This window comes from Psammomys obesus, unplaced genomic scaffold (assembly GCF_907164565.1).
Source record: "Psammomys obesus unplaced genomic scaffold, mPsaObe1.curated_primary_1811, whole genome shotgun sequence".
Taxonomy (NCBI): Eukaryota; Metazoa; Chordata; class Mammalia; order Rodentia; family Muridae; genus Psammomys; species Psammomys obesus.
Window position 1 is genome coordinate 6,290,118 of NW_026590701.1, and position 20,219 is coordinate 6,310,336.

The window sequence follows — 20,219 nt, forward strand, 5'->3', positions numbered from 1 at the left end:
AGGGACTGAGCTGCACTAACCTAAGAATATAGAGATAAATGTTTACGAGGCCTTTAAGAATATGTCCATGTAGCAAAAATAATTAGTAGTAGGTTCATCCCTAGAGACTGTGACCTCTCCAGCCCCAAGTTCTTGGCCATATTTTAAGCGAGAAGATTTTTGTGAACACTCTGAGATGCCCCTTGATTACCTCTATGCCACCAAAGGTGTGGCACATATACATACACACAAGCACAAACACACACAAAAACACTACCAAATTTGTGTTCCTTCATATTCCCAGGATATTGATGGCCTGTCTTAGGTTGGGAGTAGGGAGTCTTAGAGAAACATCTGGCTTCTAGTTTGAGTTGCCCCAAGATGAGATCTGCTTGGAAATGAAACTGAGAGAACCCCCACAAGGAGTTAGGATTTATTAATACTTTAGAGAAACATTCAACTTCTGTGTAAGACTTGCAGAGGAAGGTCTGTGTGTGACCTAAAGGCAGTAAACACTTCCTAGATGAAATGTGGCTGAGATGGCCAATTACAGAGTCCTGACTCAGAGCTCACATATAATGATGTCAAAGGCACTGGGACCATTCCTTACCTGGAGAAAGGTGAGCTCATGATCACACTTAGTCCCCGTGTGGGAAGGAATGGGGCAATCCCAATCAGCATCAATATCACATAATGGATGTATTGTCAAAGCCCATGACAGCTCTGTTGTCACTTTGTTGAAGGATGACAATCGAGGCTTGAATAACCACTGCCCAGGACCAACCAGGGAGAATCATCGCCCTAAGTCCAGCCTGCCACCGCCACTCCCTCCAGTAAGACGATCTTCAGACACCTGTGGCAGCCCCGCCTTGCCACCCAAGGCCAAGGGCAGAGGCAACTGTACCTTCCCTGCCCCTCCAGAGAACCTCCTGCCTCCTCCGCCGCCCCCACCGCCCCAGGAGGACAGCGACTGCGAACTTCCCCCGCCAAACCTGGGCTTCCTGGAGGAGCCACCGGACTTCGTGCCACCGCCCCCACCACCTGCAGCTGAAGACCTCGAATTGCCACCCCCGCCACCACCCCCACCCTGTCTCTTCCAGTCATCTCCAATGCCCCCCAAAAGGCCCCCAGTGCCCCCCAAGCGGCAAGAAAACCAAGGACTCCCTGGTGCAGTAGGGAGCGGCGAGCAAGATTTCATGTCAGACCTCATGAAAGCCTTGCAAAAGAAAAGAGGCAATGTGCCCTAGGGACCTCTGTTAGTGTCTGCGATGATCCATATTTTGGTACTCTGTTGTTATAGCATCTTGTACATTTTAGTAAAATGTTTTCCGACGACAACTAATATAAAACTCTCCACTGCTGTGCATACTGTGTTCATACGTTTTAAGCTAGCAGAATTCAGGGTACAGTGGATTTTATCTTGCATTCCAGGTTCACTGAAATTATATTTTGGGCTCATTTTATTGTGTTGAAAAGGCTCAAATTTCAAAAATTAAAGTTTGTCTGAAAACAGTATTTCTAGGAAGTGTATTTCCAGTGTATAAATTTTATATGGTTTATATTTACCTTTCTAAAAGCTTCAAAGTCCTGTGCCTTCTTAAGCCTTGTTCCATTTTTTTTCTTGGTGTCTCTCACCTTCAGAAAAAGCAAAAAAGGAAAAAGAAAGAAGGCAAATGTTCCATTTCTTTTATACATCTTGGTTGATTCCAACTCTGGCCTTAATAATGGTTTTCTGTGTGGGCTGCTTGGCTGCTTGGTTCTGAAGTGCCAGGGAGAACCCATGGATGCCTACCCCTAGGCCAGCGTGCATCACTGAGCTACCGATAGCTACCCTGCTTTTCACTGTTTGGATTTTTGCTTTAAAAATTTTTTTAATAGTATTACTTTTTTCATTTATTTATTAATTTTAATCTCTTTGCAGCCTGATCCCATCCCCCTCCCTCCTCTCCCACTCCTGTCCTCATGCCTGCCTCCCCCCATTTCCCCTTTTCCTTTTTCTTAGAGAAAGGAAAACCCCCACCAGGGTACCAACCCACCCAGGCCTCTCAAGTCTCAGCAGAACTAACCAAATACCCCCCTGGGGCCTGACAAGGCAGCCCAGCTACGACAGAGATCCAGTGGCAGACAACAGCGTCGGAGACAGCCCTACTCCCGTTGTTAGGGGACCCACACGTTGACCACGCTGCACACACCCCACATTAGTGTTGTGTGTGATGTGTCTGTGTGAGTGCACGTGTAGACACTTATACGGAATGAGTGCACTCTTTCCTCCTTTATGTGGGTCTGAGATCTCAGGTCCTTATGCTGGTATAGCCAGTGTTCTTACGTTCTGGGCCATCTCACTGGCCCAGTCTCTTCTTCTTAAAACAGAAGAAAAAAGCAAGATATAATTGAACCTTTTGTTTTGGGGATCTCTCGATGCAGTAGTTCAAATGTCCTACCAATGAAGCAGCTGGGCATACAGGCCGTGTGTGGCCCGCAGCTGCTTGTTTCTCTCAGAGATGAACTGCACAAGTTAGGAACCACTCACTGACCCAACTGTCTCTTCTCTGACGAGCTCCTTGTTGGCCTTTGAGAATCTCTAAAGTTTGTTTTATGTCTCTACTTTTGTTTCTAATTGTATAAAAAAAAATTAAATCTTTAGTTTTCTCAAAGTAGTTAGGAGTTTAAAAAATAATATATTATTTTCTAAATTAAAAATAATTAAGTTTAGTTTTCAATTTTGGGCATAAGTAAGCTCTAAATTAATATTTTAAACAAATTCAGTTTTAAATTAACTTATTTAGTAATTAAAATTAGTAAAGCAAGAATATAGAGGGAGGAGTGCCTCAAGGAAAGTGATTTCAAATATTATTGCTGGTACTTGAGCAAGTGTTTGAAATTGAAGGTAAACAAACACTATACTTAACCTTACCCCACATACATTAATTCATGCCTATTTAAGTTTTATGATTCTATATCAGTGTAGTAAAATCATAATTTTCTGATCTGCAGGCAAAGCCTGACTGTTATGCAGATTCCTGGAACAATACAGACACACATAGTGACATAGTTTTATTAGAGACTGGTTCAGAGATTTAGAGTTTGGTAGGGAGTGATGAATGAATAAATGTGATCACACAGAGGTCCAGATTGCTTAGATAGGATATAGATTAATAAAGCCATTACAGAGAGCAAAGAGAAAAGATCTTTCCTAAGGTCTGTAATCTGGATATGAATGTGGATCATTCCACAGGTGTGGAAGCAGGCGTGGCAGTGCCTGCTCGTAACCAAGTTCATGGCTAGTCTCGGCTGTGCAGCAAGACCCTGTCTCAGAATACAAACAAAACTACTACCACGACTGTACATCAGTAGCATTTGTATAGCTTAGAATTCTGGTCACTGTAATCAAAAGAGTAGCAAGTCCCTTAGTGTATTTCAAACTCAGGTAGCTATCCCTAGTCCTATCTACAGAAGAAAACATAGATTCCTGCTTGACAGCCATGCAGTCTGAGGATAAAGGCAACCTGGAAATGATCCACTGTGCCAATTACAGTTCTGACTTTATATAACAAAATCACCTAGTGCAGCTAAATGCAGCTAAAAGTGCATCTCCACAATTCACAGCACAGTTTCAGGAAGCCTAGGTAAGGCACGTGTCTTAAGTGCTCAGGTCCCAGGACTAGTTCTAGAAAATTCTTGGCTCCCCCCTCTTTTTCCACCTTCACTGTTGTTTGTTCATTTGCTTCACTGTCTCTCTACAATTCTAACTTTCTATCATCTGTCTAGAGCTTTTCACTTCCTCTGGCATCAGTGGCTAGAGGAAGTGAAGAATCATTCCTTTCTAAACTATGTTCAGCCAGAACATGAGGCTAGTGAAAGAGATACTAGGAAGGCATCACTGTGAATAAGGGAAGGGAAAAGACCAGGACCTGAATCCCTTGAGGGTAAAAGGAGAGATGCAGTTGTAATGGGTTTCAAAGGAGACCCCAAAAGCATCACTTCAAATATATTGTTAAGAGATCAAGCTTGCAGGTTCCAAAGAGTTGGTTCACATCCTATCTCCTAAGTTCTACTTGGACCAGACTTTCTTTATAAGAGAAAGGACTATAAAAACTCAATGATTCTGATGCTCTCAAATTTTAACTCTTTATACAGATTTTAAGAAAGCTACTGATTTTAGTATGATTATACTAAGCTATGTACACCTAAAGAAACTAAGCAAGAAGGAGGACAGCAGGTAAGATGTTCAATCCTCAGTCAGAGAGGCAAGCGGGATAGACATTGGAAGAGGGAGAAAACAGGGAACAGGACAGGAGCCTACCACAGAGGGCCTCTGAAAGATTCTACCCAGCAGGGTATTAAAGCAGATGCTGAGACTCATAGCCAAACTTTGGGCAGAGTGCAGGGAATCTTATGAAAGAAGAGGGAGATAGACCTGGAAAGGACAGGAGCTCCACAAGGAGAGCAGCAGAACCAAAATGATCTTGGTCCAGAGGTTGTTTCTGAGACTGAAACTGCAACCAAGGACCATGCATGGAGATAACCTAGAACCCCTGAACAGATGTAGCCCATGGCCGCTCATTGCCCAAGTGAGTTCCCTAGTAAGGGGAACAGAGACTACTTCTGACATGAACTCAGTGGCTTGCTCTTTGATCACCTCCCCCTGAGGAGGGATGGGAAGCCTTACCAGGTCACAGAGAAAGACAATGCAGCCAGTCCTGATGAGACCTGATAGGCTAGGGTCAGATGAAATGGGAGGAAGACCACCCTTATCAGTGGACTTGGAGTGGGGCATGGGAGGAGATGAGGAAGGAAGGGCAGGATTGGGAGGGAACATGGGAGGGGGCTACATCTGGGATACAAAGTGAATAAATTGTGATAAACAAAAAAATAAATTTAAAAAATTAAGTAATTTTTAAAAAAAATAAAGCAACTGAAAAGAATATTGACACGGTTATAGGACACCAAACAAAGCACTGCTACATTAAGTCTCTCCACCTCTTTCTGCCCTTGTCTATTTCCACTTCTAGTGTAAGTTCAAGTCTAATACTGAGGTCTTATGATCAGAAGCCCTACAAACTTGGGATGCTTTCAGTGAATGTCAAGCAGACGTTCACCTTTTATAGGTGTAAGCACCACCAGGCAGTAAATGTTGCAATTTCTGTTCAGTGAAGCAGAATTTTTCTGTCTAGCTGAAAGCCCTTTCACAAGCATTCCCTAGACCTGAGTAGGATTGTCTACAACAGCCCTGACAGTTAAAGCTAAATATGTTTCTGTTCAATGAAGATGAGAGAGATACTTGGATGTGGAAGTGTTCAAAAAGCCAGAGATTAAGACAATGGTACTAATCTTGGCTTATAAAATCTATCATTTTGTAAAATGATGTCATCAGGACCAGCTGGAATTTAAAATAAAGCACTTGAGCCAGGTATGGTGGTGAATATCTTTACTCACAGTTTTCAGAAGGCAGAGGCAGGTGGATCTCAGTGAGTTCTAGGTCAGCCAGGTCTACACAGTGAGTTCTGGAACAGTCAGGGCTATAGAGAGAGACTTTGTCTCAAAATAAATAAACAAAACTCTGAATTTGAAAGTTTTTAAGACACATGATTTAATCTGACTCATGATAAAATCTGAAACAATATTTTTATTCTTTTATTCTCTTGTTGTGGGTTAATAATATTTATTATCGATTTAAGCAGCAGTTATCCCTAAACCAGCTGTATACCCAAATCACCACATAGAGACTAGGATTTATTTAGTTAACCTAGAGCACAATACTGGGCAATAATTACTCCATCCTATACCTCCAAGCCCACATAGTTTCCTACCATTCAGATTTTACCCATTATAACTGCTTCTAGTCATATCTTAGGTCCGGTTCATCTCTCCATGTGGTTCCAAGTCCTCTCCTGCAGATTTCTGCTCTCCTCCTCCTACTGGCTTCCTTCTCCTCCCCTCTGGATCAGGATGTCCCACCCTATTCTCTCCACTGCTCAGCATTGGGACTGTTTGTTTTATTGACAATACAGAGAACAAACAGTGGCCTGTTTACACAAACTTGAGACAGGTGATGCACAGAATAAGCATCACAATGCAATGTCCATATTGAAGCCAGATAGTGGAGTAGAGAAAATCAGCATTTGAATGAACAAGGGTAAATTGTATACATTCCATAAGAACATTATACCAGCATTCTCTCTCTCTCTCTCTCTCTCTCTCTCTCTCTCTGTGTGTGTGTGTGTGTGTGTGTACCCATAGAAGTAAGAAGAGGGTGTTGGATTAAGAACCAGGAACAGGAATTACAGGCAATCATGACAACCATAAGCCAACCAGTGTGAGTGCTGGGAAACAAATTTCTCTGCAAGGACAGTAGTTGCTCTTAACCACTGAGCCATCTCATCTTTCCAGCCTATAGTGGAAGTTTTGGTTATGTTATGTAGATATGTTTTTGTATAATCCAAGTGTGGGATTTGGGAATGCTTTATTTATAGCTGACAACAGGCTTCTGATAGCGTGTGTGATCCTTTCAGCTGGAAACTGCCTCATGCAGTGGGCCAGCTGAAAAACATCCTGGTGCAGACTCTGAGAAGGCATAAATAGGAGCCCAGAGAGGAGACCACTTAGCTTTGAGATGCTCCTAGAGAGAATGCTGCTGCTGGTGGTCCTTGCTGCTGCGTTTGCTGGATTGCTGGATTGCTGGATTGCTGGTTTGCTGATTTGTTCTGCTGCTTCACTTGCTGCTGCTGCAGCTGCTGTTTTACTAGACTACTGCACTACTGACTATCTTAACAATGAAGAGTGGAATCCCTCCAAGGAACTACATCTAATTAGGTCTACATCCTGTCTTCCTATTAACCATTCCCTTCTACCTAGGGCTGGGGGGTTGGAAGGGAGGTAGAGTCTTTAGGAAACACACAAAAAGTAGATTTTTAGAAAAATCAAAGCCTACACCAGCCCCTAAAATCAGATCTTTATAGTATGTATTCAAAAGAAGAAATACACATTTAAGCCCCACTAAATGTTTCATGTATTTTATTTCATTGGAGGAATTATGGATGCTATGATATTAAAATTATCAAGTTTAATAACTGAGCCACTGAAATATATTGAGAAATTTTATGGCTTATATTTTTATATGCAGTTTACATGTAGCTTGGGTTTATATCATTACATATTTGTTCTTTAGAACAAGTTTGTCAAATCTTCTAAACCTAATATATATCCTCTTTGAGTTCATCAGTTACTAAGAAGTGGGTATAATGTCTGTCATGGTCTGAATATGTCCCCATAAGTTCATATTCTAAATACTTGGTCCCCAGCTTGTGAGGCTATTTTGGTAGGTTCTGGAAATTTGAGAAAATTTGTGGAAAGTAGGTTATAACAGGCAGACTCATGGGAGTGTCTTTTCCCTGGCATCTTTCTGAATCCCTCCTCCTGCTTCCTGGCTACCCTGACTACTCTGTTCTGCCATGTCATCTCTGCCATGATAGCTGACACCCTGGAAACCATTAGCCAAAATGAATTCTTCCCTTAGGTTGACTTTGTCAAGTATTTTGGAAAGACTGTAAGAGCTGGAGGATGTGAGGGAGTACATGTCTTGGGGACATACATGGCCAATGTACCCATGAACTCACTACCAGTTATGGTTATCAGCATGATATCAAGTCAAGATCATTGACATTCCAAAAGGCAGCACTAATGACATTCAATGACTTTTTTTTAGTTTGTTTATTATTTTTTTTTTTAAGTTTTTCTCTGTGAAGCCGGGGCTGTCCTGGACTCACTTTGTAGACCAGGCTGGCCTCAAGCTCACAGAGGTCCGACTGCCTCTGCCTCCCCAAGTGCTAGGATTACAGGTGTGGGTCACCACGCCCAGCTTCAAAGGGCTCTTAACAGAGAAAGAAAAAAAAAAAAGGACAGAACAAGTCTGGAAGGGGGCATATTGGGAAGCTTAGGGGAGGGGAAGAGCTGGGAGTATATATAAGATGTGCTGTTTGCATGTATGAAATTATCAAAGAGCACATAGAAGGTATTCTATTTTAAAATTCCCCACCAGGAAGGGAGGCTCCTGATGTGCCACCCCTAGGCAAGAAGATGATGGAAGCTGGTGGTTGTTAAGGAGACAGTCATTGTCTCTTAAGGGTGGGTAACCACTAGTAGGCCACCCAGGTGCATGACATGACACCTGTGTGCATACAGATAGCTGGATTCAGAGGATTATTTTAAAACAAAAACAGAAGACATTATCTTGAGAGACAGGTACATGTTGGGGGGTGGGAGATGGAAGGCAGAGCTGTTGGAGGAAGGATCTGTCTGTGACATATTGTATACACATATAAAAATTTCAAAGAATGAAAAGGTAAAAGTAAATCACATGTTGCTTAGAACAAGACTAGTAAAAGATAAATTAACTGTCAAAAGCTGTAATGAGAACCAAAGGTAAAGTAGGCATCTGTGGTCCCATGATGGCCACTAGCTGTGAAATACCAGCACTGTGGGGGCCTTGCCCTTCTCTCAGTTGTGTTTTGAGGGTTCTTATGGATAGTACCTGGCATATCTGTATGTCACAGGAAATGCCTGAAAGAATTGTGCTACAAGGGCATTAAGAGGGAAAACCTTGCAAAATGGGAGATGAACGTACTTCTCTGCTCATAATTATTTATCACATTGTGCTTTTATAATTTAAAATCTCTGAATAGCTATAGAAAGTTCTAAACATAATATGTACTTCTCCATGTAACAGAACAAATGACTTTAAAAGAATTTTAAGAATATTAAATTTAGCCAGGCATAGTGGCACACACCTTTGATCCCAGCACTCAAGGAGGCAAAGACAGGTGGATCGCTGTGAGTTCAAAGCCAGCCTGGTCTCCAGAGCACATCTAGGACAGCCAAGGCTACACAGAGAAACCCTGTCTTGAAAAAAAATTAAATTTAAGAATATTAAGAATAACAGCAGCAGAATTTTCTGTCATTATTTGGGCTTTTTCGAGACAAGGTCTCAACTGCGGAACCCAGGCTAGCTTTGACCTCATAACCTTTGTGCCTCGGCCTCTGCAGTGCTAATAAAATAGGTTTGTGCCACCATACCTAGGAAGCATTACTTTAGACACACAAAAAGTTAAGTATTTTGTTTAAACAAATTAACATTTCCTTCTCATCAGAAGAGTGGATATATCAACAGATAACTTACCCTGGACAAAACCATGAGGTTTTGAGGCAGGAGACTGTGCCACATCAGAGACCACAGCTGAAAAAAAAAAAATGATAATTTTTTAAATTAGAAATTTGTCAAAATTTCAGCACTATCAACTTTTAAATCCTCTAATACTGAATAGTGTTATTTTTAAGAATATGGGTATTTTTCAAAGGTGAGTGAAGCAGTTGGAGAGATTGCTTAAGACCTTGCTGCCTGCCAGTCCAGAGAACCCAGGTGCAGTTCTCAGCACCGACGTCAGACGGCTTACAGCCACTGGTAACTGCAGCACCAGGAGAGCTAATGCCCTCTGCTGACTTCAGAACATGATTAAAGGAGCATCAATAAGTATATGTAAGAAAAAATGAAAAAGAAAAGTAAAATTATTCAACCTAAAACAATACTCAGGCATACTATTATGATGGACATTCTTCATGTCCCATTAAGGAAACTGAAAGAAATAGAATTTATGAGAGAATTACAGCAAAGTGAGTTATTCTCCTTTTTGTTATTCTCTTTTTAAATGGAAGAGAAATAATTCTGAAGATCAAGACCTTTCCACAGAACTGGAAAGAAATGCTTCCCTAGCGTGTGTATTATATTCATCATTAAACTACTTCTACATAAAAATCTACATACCTAACATCTCATCAGAGATTTACCTCTCAATTTACTGATGCATTTCTGCGTGATTCATCCCTGAAATCAGAAAGATTACCTTGAAGCCCTGCTTGTCGGAATTCCAAGGTAGTGAATAACAGCCTCACCACACAGATATTCTCTCACTGAGGAATGGAGCGTTGCTCTACCATCACCATTTCTACAGGAAATAGAATTTTAAAGATTTCCATCTGTGGGCCAAAAAGAGGGGTCAGATGCTCCCAAACCAACAACATGAGTTCAATCCCCATGTCAGAAAAAGAGAACAGCTCTCCCAGCTGTCCTCTGGCTGCTACTGTCCATACATGTGCACATGATAAAACACATAAGTGTAATACAGAAATGTGTATGATTTTATTTTTAGCTAAAACTACATTAATTATTATTTAGAATATAAAGTATTGCCATGTTATACCATGGGTCTTTTGACCAAGCTCTTGCTTTCACCCTATCCTCAAAAAATACTTACCTATTAGAAGGTTCAAGCTGATGTATAAAAAGAAAGGTTATTGTATGAGAAAACGTGAGGCTACTGTTCACATACTTTCCAAGAAGCTAGTCTCTTCCGTCCCCAAGCTCATCTGCTCAAATTCCAAACTAATACAGAAAAAGGAAAGTTTTATGTCAGCTACTTTTTAAAGATGAAGCCATGTAGTCAAAATTGAGAACATATTATAGTATTTACTATACATTTATTATTATTTAGGACTGTAACAATAAAATAGATTCAATCAGCTTTTGGAAATCAGGCATGTGTGGCACCATGCCTGCTCTTTCCAATTCTTGTGGCTTGGATCACTTTGTTTCTTTGAAGAAACAAGGAATTAGTTAATCAACAGTCTAGAGCCTGGTGTAATAGTTATTACAACAGCTGACAAAAGCGTTTCCCATACACTTCCTTGCTTAATCCTTACACCAACCCTGTTAAACTCTACTGAGGACCAGCAGTCCCCAGACAACATTATCAACACAGTCCCCCAAACAAGCAGGGCCTTACAGAGGAGTCACAGGAAATACAACAGTGAGACTGTTTGGAAGTTCTCTCTTTTTTCTACCACATCTTGAACTTGCTGAGGCCTTGCTTCTTCTACACTGTACCTTACCTGCTTACTAACTGCTACATTGCCCACTAAACTAAAATGACAGTTTTGAAAATACTTTTCATTACATACTGCACCCATTTTTACCTGTCAGCACTGGTTGTTTCATTTGTACAAGTGCAGTGACAAAGATCAAAGTTTTTTCTAGATTGTACACCAGGCTTCATACTCTTACAAACATAAGGAGTTAATGCAAGCATCAAGGAGACTGAAGAAACTTACTGTGTCCCCCAAATGTTGACTCTTAGAAAAAAATAAACCAGCTGCAAATTTGTGGCTTATACTTTTCTTGTTCCATACCACACTTGCATTAAACTGTCAGCCCTAAAGCTGGACAGTTTCATATTTCATATTGGATTCATATGTTTAGACCCCAATTCAGTTCACAGCACCCATGTTCAACAGCCCCCGAACACCTGCTCCAGGATCTGATGACCTCTCCTGGCTGACCTAGTTGAGTCAAAAGAATCATGTATGAATCGTGTGTGTTATTGGTAGATTACTAGTAGTCAGAGTTTAGCTACACAACAATGTTGGCAGCCTTAAATGACTCCATCTATATTTCCTAGTTGATCATGCATCTTGCATACTACAGCTTTGAATATTTTGTGTTTGTTTTTGTCAGTGCTGAGGCTCTGGGCCTTGCCCACACTAGGAAAGTGCCCTTTTACTTATCTCACAACTGACTACTTCTTTTTAAGAGCAGGGCTTTTGTTCTAATCTGGCTAAATAATTTCTACATGAAAAATGTCTGTTAGAATTCTGAATTGCAATCCTTAACCCTGTGACTTTATTCCTGTTACACTACCTGAAAAAAAAAAAAAAGTTGGCTAATAACAATATACCACTGGTCATAGCATTGCCAAAAGAACAATGAAAATGTTTACTGCTACGGTTATCTATGCAAAATCTCCCTATTGGATTATTTCATTCACTCATTCATCATTTTGAGGTGTTGAGTCAAACCAACTTCTTTGCTAGTTTTATACAAGTATGACTTCCATTTACTACATAAAACCAAATATAAAAATAATGTACTCAACTTTAGGGTTAAACTTCTTTAAGTTTGGCAAAAAACAAGATAAAATATGATTCAGAAAATTGCGACTGTTTTATTTCTTCCCTTAGAGTCGACGTTGGGAGACAGGTTAGCCTCCCCGGGGCTCTCATCGCTCTCATTGCCTCCACCTAAGATTATTGAAGGTGGTTATGAGTATGTTTAATTATTCCATTTAAGTGTTATAAAAAGGCTGTTTCAGCACCAGAATAAATCCAACAAGAGTCAGTTAAAACAAACAACAAAAACGTTTTCTTGTCCGTGGTCTGTATTGTATGCATTAGCAAATTGCGTTGGACATGGCTCAGCTGAGGCAGAAAGACGGTGAATTTGAACCTAACGTGGTCTACACGAAGTCAATCTGGTATACAGGAAGGGAACGTCTACAAAAAATTAATTTCGTGTAATTCATTACACCCAAGAGTGGGTCTCGTATACCTAAACGTGAATAAAACTATCAAACTCTAAATCTAAACTCTAATGCTTTCAAAAGCCGAGAGTTGAGGCCAACTTGGCCTACTTCACAATAACCCTCAGCATAGACTAATTACGGAAAGTTGGCACTTCCAGGAGGAAGTGCAAAAGTCCTCAACCCGGAGCTTGGCAAACAGCACTGAGGAAACCATAGCCCCGGGGTTAGCGGGCAGCGGAACCCGACTTCTGCACGCTTTGTCCCGCGTAGGACAACAGTTCGGATGCACATGCCTGGTTAAAAGCGGACGCGGCTACCGGTCAGAGCAAGCGGGTCAGAGGAGGGTTTGACGGGGCGAGCGACGGCGCTCCGGGACCCGGTTGGAACAGGGTGCGGCCACACGCTTCCGGTGCTCAGCTTCCGGCTCCGGGTCCGGGCCTAGGGCAGAGGCGGAGTCACCGCCCGCCGCGACTTTCAGACTCGCACCATGGCTCTGCGCTGGTGGTGCTGGCGGCGCGGCTGCTCCTGGAGGCCGGTGGCCGGGAGCCCGCGGCCGGGACACCCTAGCTGCGCGGAGCCGCTCGGGATGCGCGCCGCCTCGGACACCCGCGCGCAGGTGAGGCCGCGACGCGCGCGCTGCCTGCGCTGTAGAGGTCACCGTGCCAATGACAGCCGGCGACCGAATGAATGGGAGGACACGCACGTGCGCCGGGGCCTGGCTTGCAGGGTCCCCTGGGTGGGACGCCGGGGAAAGGGAATAGTCTCGGGGCCCCAAGTGCGGAGCTGCTGCCCGGGCGCCCGGGGGACATAGGGGCTGACTAGGGGAAGCGGCGGCGCACAGCCCTGTTATGCAGAGAGAGCCTGGGACTGCTAGGATGTGTCGGGACGACGCAGTTCCTTCCGCAGATACACCGGAGCCGAACGAACCTCTGCTCTCACTTTCCTAGCAATTTCGGATTTCCGATCCCGTTAGCCTCAGAATTCGGAAAGGGTGTGTGGCGACGCCGTGGCGGTAGCCAGGGGTGGAACCGACTTCAGTGCTGCAGGTGCTTTCGAGGAAATGCACACCTGAAAGGCGCTGGAAGGACACTAAAAGGAGACCAGCCGGAGGGTGTCGTGAGAGACCCATGATTTCACTGAAGTAAAATCAGTTAACTTAGTAAACGTGATTCCTTGAAACTCTATCCTACTTCGTTTGGCTCCAATTTCATTTTCTCGCGGTCAGACTAGCCCTGTAAATGGCTCTCTGCTTTCTGTGTGAGTGGGGTCAGTGCGTGCCGTTGGCATTACCTGGCAGCATCCACAGACTGACTTCTGAAGTTAGAGGCTTTTCACTTTGGGTTTTCTAGCCGCACAGTAATTGTTTGAAGGTTCACCTTTCGTCTCAAAAAAAGAATCCCCTTAAATTCAGGTGATTTTAGTAAGATTTGATACACTTCCTACGTTAGTTTACTTATCACACTATACCAATATGAAATATGTAACAAATTATCCAAAAAAGAATTTGGAGGAAAAATGCAAGCTGATCTAAACAGGAAGAATAATACATAAGAGAAAGAGGTCATGTCGGAAGATAGGCTTTGCAGGATCCATTTCAGTATTGTAAGCTAGACTTCAGAGGCCTTTGGTTTTGGTTTTGGTTTTGGTTTTGATCTCCATGCAGACATGTTTTAGAGAAAGAGATGCATCCACTACAAGATGCACGGGATACTTTCTGTCTTCGCTGTTTCTAAAAAGAAAGGAAGGAAGGAAGAAGGGAAAGAAAGAAAGAAAGAAAGGGTGCTTTTCTGGAAGACTTCTGTGTCATTGGCTTCCATATCTGTCTCCTTGAGCAAGAGAGAGTAACTGATGATGCCAGCATGATGTTTTTCTCGTTAATGTGTTAATATTTTCCACTACAAGTATATTAGAATTCACGTGTCTACTTTAGGCATGAGTGCTTTCATTACTTCTGTTCTCTCAAGGACTACAGGCCTTAAGGCCAAAGAGCAAATATTTGACTCCCTACATAGTGTCACACTGTAGCCCAGGGTGGCCTGGAATTTACTATCTAGCTGAGCATGACCTCAGATGCATGGGAATAGCCCTGCCTCAGTTCCCACCCCCATCCCTAGGGCAACACAGTGTTTTCACACCTGTGTGGCCACACCCAACTTGGTCTTTGATTCATATTGAGCAATTTCTCTTATTTTAAAAAATCAATTCTAAGCTGGGCATGGTGGTGCATGCTTTTGATCCCAGCACTTGGGAGGCAGAGGCAAGCAGATATCTGTGAGTCTGAGGCCAGTCTGGTCTACAGAGTGAGTTTCAGGACAGCCAAGGCTGCACAGAGAAACCCTGTCTTGAAAAAAAAGAAAAAAAAAGAAAGTCAATTCTTAGCTAAGTCTGTACAGCACTAGGTAAGTAGGTGGGAGGATCAGGAATTCAAAGTAATCCTTGGCTACTTGGTGAGTTCAGTGTCAAACTGGGCTATCTGGAACCTTTAAGAAAGAAGAAGTACATCTTAATGGGCAGAGTTGACTTTCAGTAAATGATATAAAAAGAGGGAATAGAATCACAATGGAAAATTTGACTCCACTGCCGTCATCAGTGAGCCACCGAACTGGTTGCACAGCTTCATTTTAATACCATGATTCTCTTCCTTTGGAAAACACTGCCCCAAAGGTAGCTCCAAGAATACAGCTTGATTTGAATAGATACTGTCTTTAATCTTTGCTATGGAGCTGAGGATGTAAGAGTAGATACTATCTTTAATTTTTCCTTGGGGCTGAGAGATATAGTTCAGTGGTAGAGAACACTTGTCTGTCATTGGCAACTTTCTGGGTTGAGCTCAGAACTGCAGAGGAAATACAAAGGAATGTATACCATATGTTGGTGTCTCAGCCAACTACCTTCCATAAGATTCAGGATCTTTTTATGAGTAGTTATGGATAGAAAGGGGTCACAAAGCAGTCCAGCCAGAAATTTTTGATATTTTACCACTTTGTCCTCTAAAAACTATGCAATCAACAGTCTTTAAGTTGCTTATTGGCAAAGGATACCCTATATTAATCTGCAGTTTTAATATTCCATATCATTTAAGGGAGCATCATTAGGTCTTAGACTGAATAGTTGTAACTCTTCCTCTAAGATGTCACTTGATGGGCAGAGTGGTACCTTCAGTGCTAACCCAACACTTGAGCAGGTGAGGCATCAGGAGCAGTGTTCTGGTTGGGCTGTATAATAAGACTTTTTTTTTTAATTTTTTTCTTTTTTTTAAGATTTATTTATTATTTGTACAGCTTTCTGCCTGCATGTGTACCTGCACAACAGATCTCACTACAGATGGTTCTGAGCCACCATGGGGTTGCTGCGAATTGAACTAAGGACCTTATAAGCCCGATATAAGACTGTCTTAAAATGTTGGTGGGAGGCACAGCCCTGATTCATATGTTCTATAGTAAAGCAATTTATGGTTCAGTTGAGCAAAATCAGAAAATAAATATCAAAACTAAGTAACTAAAGCAAGACCCTCCTCACAGATACACACTCGTACTTGGTTCAAAATAATGACTGTAACCACAGACTCACATTTTTCTAAGCCCTGTTCTGTCTCTGTGTTTTAATTTTGTGTGCTTACATAGAGATTTTTAATGAGATGATAGTGCACACAATGCTGAAAGTGTTTTTTGTTTGTATTTGTAATCATGTTTGTAAGTCAGTTCTTCAGGCTTGACTTTTCTGGAATCCAAGTTTTCTAACTTTAAAAATAAGTGAACTAGTTAGGTAACTCTGGATAAAGGCACCCAGTTTTAAAGCCTGACAACACGAGTTTGATCCTCATGATCCACGTGGTGGAAGGGGAAAAACCTTCAAATTGTCTTCTGGCCTACACACATGTGCCATGGTATGGATGTGTGTGCATACAGATATACACACAAACTAAATAAACTAACTAATGCAATTTAAAGAAAGTAGTTGTGGCCAGATGTGGATATGGTACTACACGCCTTTAATCACAGCTCTCAGGAGGCAAAGGCAGCAAAGCAAGGTTCAAGGCCAGCCAGGAATACATAGTGAGATCTTGTTTCAAAAAAACATAAATAGTAGTTGTGAGGCTCTGGAAAAAAATCATGGTTTTAAAGCATAAGACTTTTTACTAGGAAGCATATATTTTATTTTCGAACTCATTCCTTTTAGTCAAGAAGCTTACTTCACATACTGTATATAAAGTCCTTACCCGATTAGATTAGTAAATTAGTATTTTTAAAATGCTTGTATCCTGTCCTTAAGAATAGTAGTATATGAGGCTAGAGAGATGGCTTAGTGGTTAAGAGCACTGACCACTATTCCAAAGTACGTGGGTTTAATTCCCAGCATCCACATGGCCTGTAACTCCAGTTCCAAGGAGTTCTAACACCCTCTTCTGGTCTCCTTGGCACTGCACATATGTGATGCATAGACATTTTGGAAGAAGTTGGCCAAGTTGCTTCCTGATTAATGCCAAGAAAACCGAAGCAGGAAACCAAAGGACTCAAGGCAGTCAAGCACTTGACTGTAATATGCACAACAAGGTTTAGTTTTATTATCACAGCTCTCTAGAGAACAGGAGTTTACAGTTTAGTAAGGAAGCCTACCTCACAACCCAATGTGTTCAAGGTTATATAGAGCACAACATTATTTATCTTCAGAAAGAATCTGAGGCATGGCAACGTCATTTATACTAACTATTCTCTAGAAATTGAAGAAGGCCACAGGGATTTGTTGGCATTCCAGATTCCCTTCTTGAGATATACCAACATCAGATGTTTTTATGTCCATGTCATAAATTCATTATATGCATATGTATATATACATATGCATATATATACATAAATACATATGTATATATATATCGCAGGCTAGACACCCATACATATAAAAATAAATCTTATTTCTAAAAGAATAGTAATATAAATTGTTAGAATCAGTATTTGTTAATACCTCTGAATTATTTAGAAGTGGTATACTAAAAAAAAATGATATTGTAATTCATTGATATTCTCTCTCAGCCCTTTATGAATTCTAGGCTGACCTTGAACTTGTGGTCCATCTGCTCCCCTGAGTTCCATGTGCTAGGATTACAGGTATACCCTACCATGCTCAGATGATTCTGGGGTCTTTGATCATATTATCAAAATTCCCCTGAGGTTGGTGGTAGTTTGTGTCAGGCAAGCACATATTCTACCACTGGGCTATACTCCTAGTCCATTTGTTTATAAAACATTACTTACTCATAAGCACCATTTCCAAATATGTTTAATAACAATAACAGCATAAGCATCATTTATATAAATGTCAATTCTTTCCTTCATGGTAGAATCTTTTCCTAACCATCCCAAATGCTTTTGGTATCTTGTGTGTTTCGAGAATTTAAAAGATACTCTAATCTTCCTGAGTAGCTGGGATTACAAGCCTGCTGTACTAGGACTGGCTGCTGCTTTTGTCTGATTCCTGTGTTCTGATATGATGCATACCGCCTTCACATTCGGGAAAGGCAACTTCTAATTGTTCTTTTTCTCTAAGATTTACAACCTTTTTAAGTGGCTGACTGGAAGATAACATTTGTTATGAGTTATTGGAATACTTGTTGTAATGAGTAAGCTTTCCAGGGATATTCTTACAGGTTTCTTCATACTTTTGTTTTACAGATGCCCTATTTTAGTCTTGTGAAGACTTTAGCATCTGCCTTCCCAAGTGTACACAGTATATCACAGTAAGTTTATAATCACTGCTAGTGAACTTCTATTTTTTCTTCTGCTAGGCTAACTAATATGTTTAAGTAAAAGTCATGATAGTCTGCTTTTTTTCAAAAAATATGAATATAGTAAAATTTGAATACAATGAACATAATGTAGTCTTTCTCTGATTTGGTATTCAAGGTCCTGTTCATGAAAATGACCTATTAATGTATTATTTAGCAAGATCAGAATTCTATATGTGTTTCTAAATTATGAGGACCTTTGCAGATTGATATTTGATTTCTAACGAATCAGCTTCATGTTTCTACCATATAAATTTGCATGTGTGTGTAATTCTTAGAAATGGAGTCCTGTGCTTTTTCACTCACCAGGTTTCATCAAAGGACATCAACAATGTGCTGTTGTAGTCAAACACAGAGTGGTGAGAAATACACCGATCCTTTTAAACTTGGCTGGAGAGACTTGAAAGGTCTGTATGAAGACATTAGAAAGGTAAGGGTTTTATTGTACTGAAACCTAGGAACATTTTAGAATTATAAGCCAACAGTGCAGACATTTCATGATGACTCACCTCTTAAAATCCCAGCGCGTGGGAAGCTGAGATATGAGGACCAGTTCAAGGCTAGTAAGTTCCTAGCTAGGCCACCATATGAAACCCTATCTCAAATAACAAACAAATGAATAAACAGCTATCACATTGCCCTTCATTTTGCATGTATCAAGCTTCATATGTTACCTCAGCAACAACTGTGCAGCCTGGTGCTGGGCAGTATGGAGGATACAGTACATGTTACTGTGCAGTACATGTTACTGCAGAGTTGGAAAGGTGAAGAAAATAGGTCTGGGAAGCACATGCTTGTTCAGTGAGCATCTAACCTTCCTTCTTTATATGTATCATCACCCAATGACTCCTCTGATTGTCTTCAATATTTAACAATGCCATTGCTAAGCTGCTCCAAATATGACTTTCTACTTTCAACTCATGTAAAGTGTCATGTGGATTATATAACACTGCCCAGGATTGGATTATGGCAAGCCTATTCCTCTAGGCCTCTCATAATGTAGTATGCCAAAACAAACCATGACGGTAGCCTCTTTGTCCACGGTTGCTAACACTGACGTGAACTGTACAGTAAAAAACAAGCAAACAAAAACTTCAGATAGGGTTGCAGACATGTTTGTTGTGCAAACATGAGGATCTGGGTTTGATCCCCCAAACCTTGAGCGGTAGATATAATAAGTACACACCCATGGAGAACTTCTCTGTTCTCAAAGCAAACCCAGCCAATATTTCCTCAAGCCTACCTCCATGCAATATTCACATTTCTGGACTTTTGAGAAATTACTAATATATTGCCCATTGAATCCATCTTTATTTATTTTGTTTTTGAATTTGAAACACGGTCTTGCTATGTTGCCCAGTGCGTCCTTGAATTCATACCACCTTGCTGCAGCCTTCCAAGGGCTAGAATTACAATTATAAACATGCATTACCATGTACAGCTTTTTCCCTATTTTTTATCCTTATGTTTTATTGGATATTATTTGTAAAATAATGGCATTATTACATTTTCATACATGTATATATTCTGCATTGTTCATATCTGTTCTTCCCCCTTCCCACCTCTTTCTACTCTTAGTATTTCCCATAGTTTTTTTTTTTTTTTTTTTTTTTTTTTTTTTCCTTTCTAAATACATCATATATCTTGGCCATACTCATTTCACTTCTAACCCCTTCTCTTCCTTCTTCCTGCTGACCTAAGTACTTTCATGTGTTTTGTTTTTGTTTTTTTAATTAGGATCTACAAGTGACAGAAAAAATGATCGTTTGTCTGAGTCTGGTTTATTTCACCAGTTGTATCTGGTGAAGTAGGGGGTACTTTCATAGTAGTTAGACCACTTTGCAGTCCTACCAACAGTATGTGGATTGCACATACAAACATACATCCTCACAGCATTTTGTAATTTGTTAGCTATTCTGACAAAGGTGAGGCGGAATCTCAAAGCAGTCTTAGTTTGCATTTCCTTGGGGCTAAGGATGTTGAACAATTTTTCATTGTATGTAGTCCATTTGCATTGTTTGGATATTTGATATTTTGAGTTTTTTATATAT

The 20,219-nt window shown here is 41.0% G+C and overlaps 2 protein-coding genes across 2 annotated transcripts in view; both read left to right on the forward strand.

Moving 5' to 3' along the window:
* The window catches only part of Apbb1ip (amyloid beta precursor protein binding family B member 1 interacting protein), a 97,763-nt gene extending 96,424 nt beyond the window's left edge, over positions 1-1,339 (forward strand). The window contains exon 14 of the mRNA XM_055608574.1: positions 723-1,339. Within this exon, the coding sequence (XP_055464549.1) occupies positions 723-1,226 (504 nt within the window). The 3' untranslated portion in view covers positions 1,227-1,339. The remainder of the gene's footprint in view (positions 1-722) is intronic.
* An 11,338-nt stretch (positions 1,340-12,677) lies between these two features.
* Positions 12,678-20,219, forward strand: part of Pdss1 (decaprenyl diphosphate synthase subunit 1) — a 43,214-nt gene continuing 35,672 nt past the window's right edge. Inside the window, exons 1-3 of the mRNA XM_055608575.1 lie at positions 12,678-13,002; positions 18,056-18,120; positions 18,478-18,598. Coding sequence (XP_055464550.1) covers positions 12,874-13,002; positions 18,056-18,120; positions 18,478-18,598 — 315 coding nt within the window. The 5' untranslated portion in view covers positions 12,678-12,873. The remainder of the gene's footprint in view (positions 13,003-18,055; positions 18,121-18,477; positions 18,599-20,219) is intronic.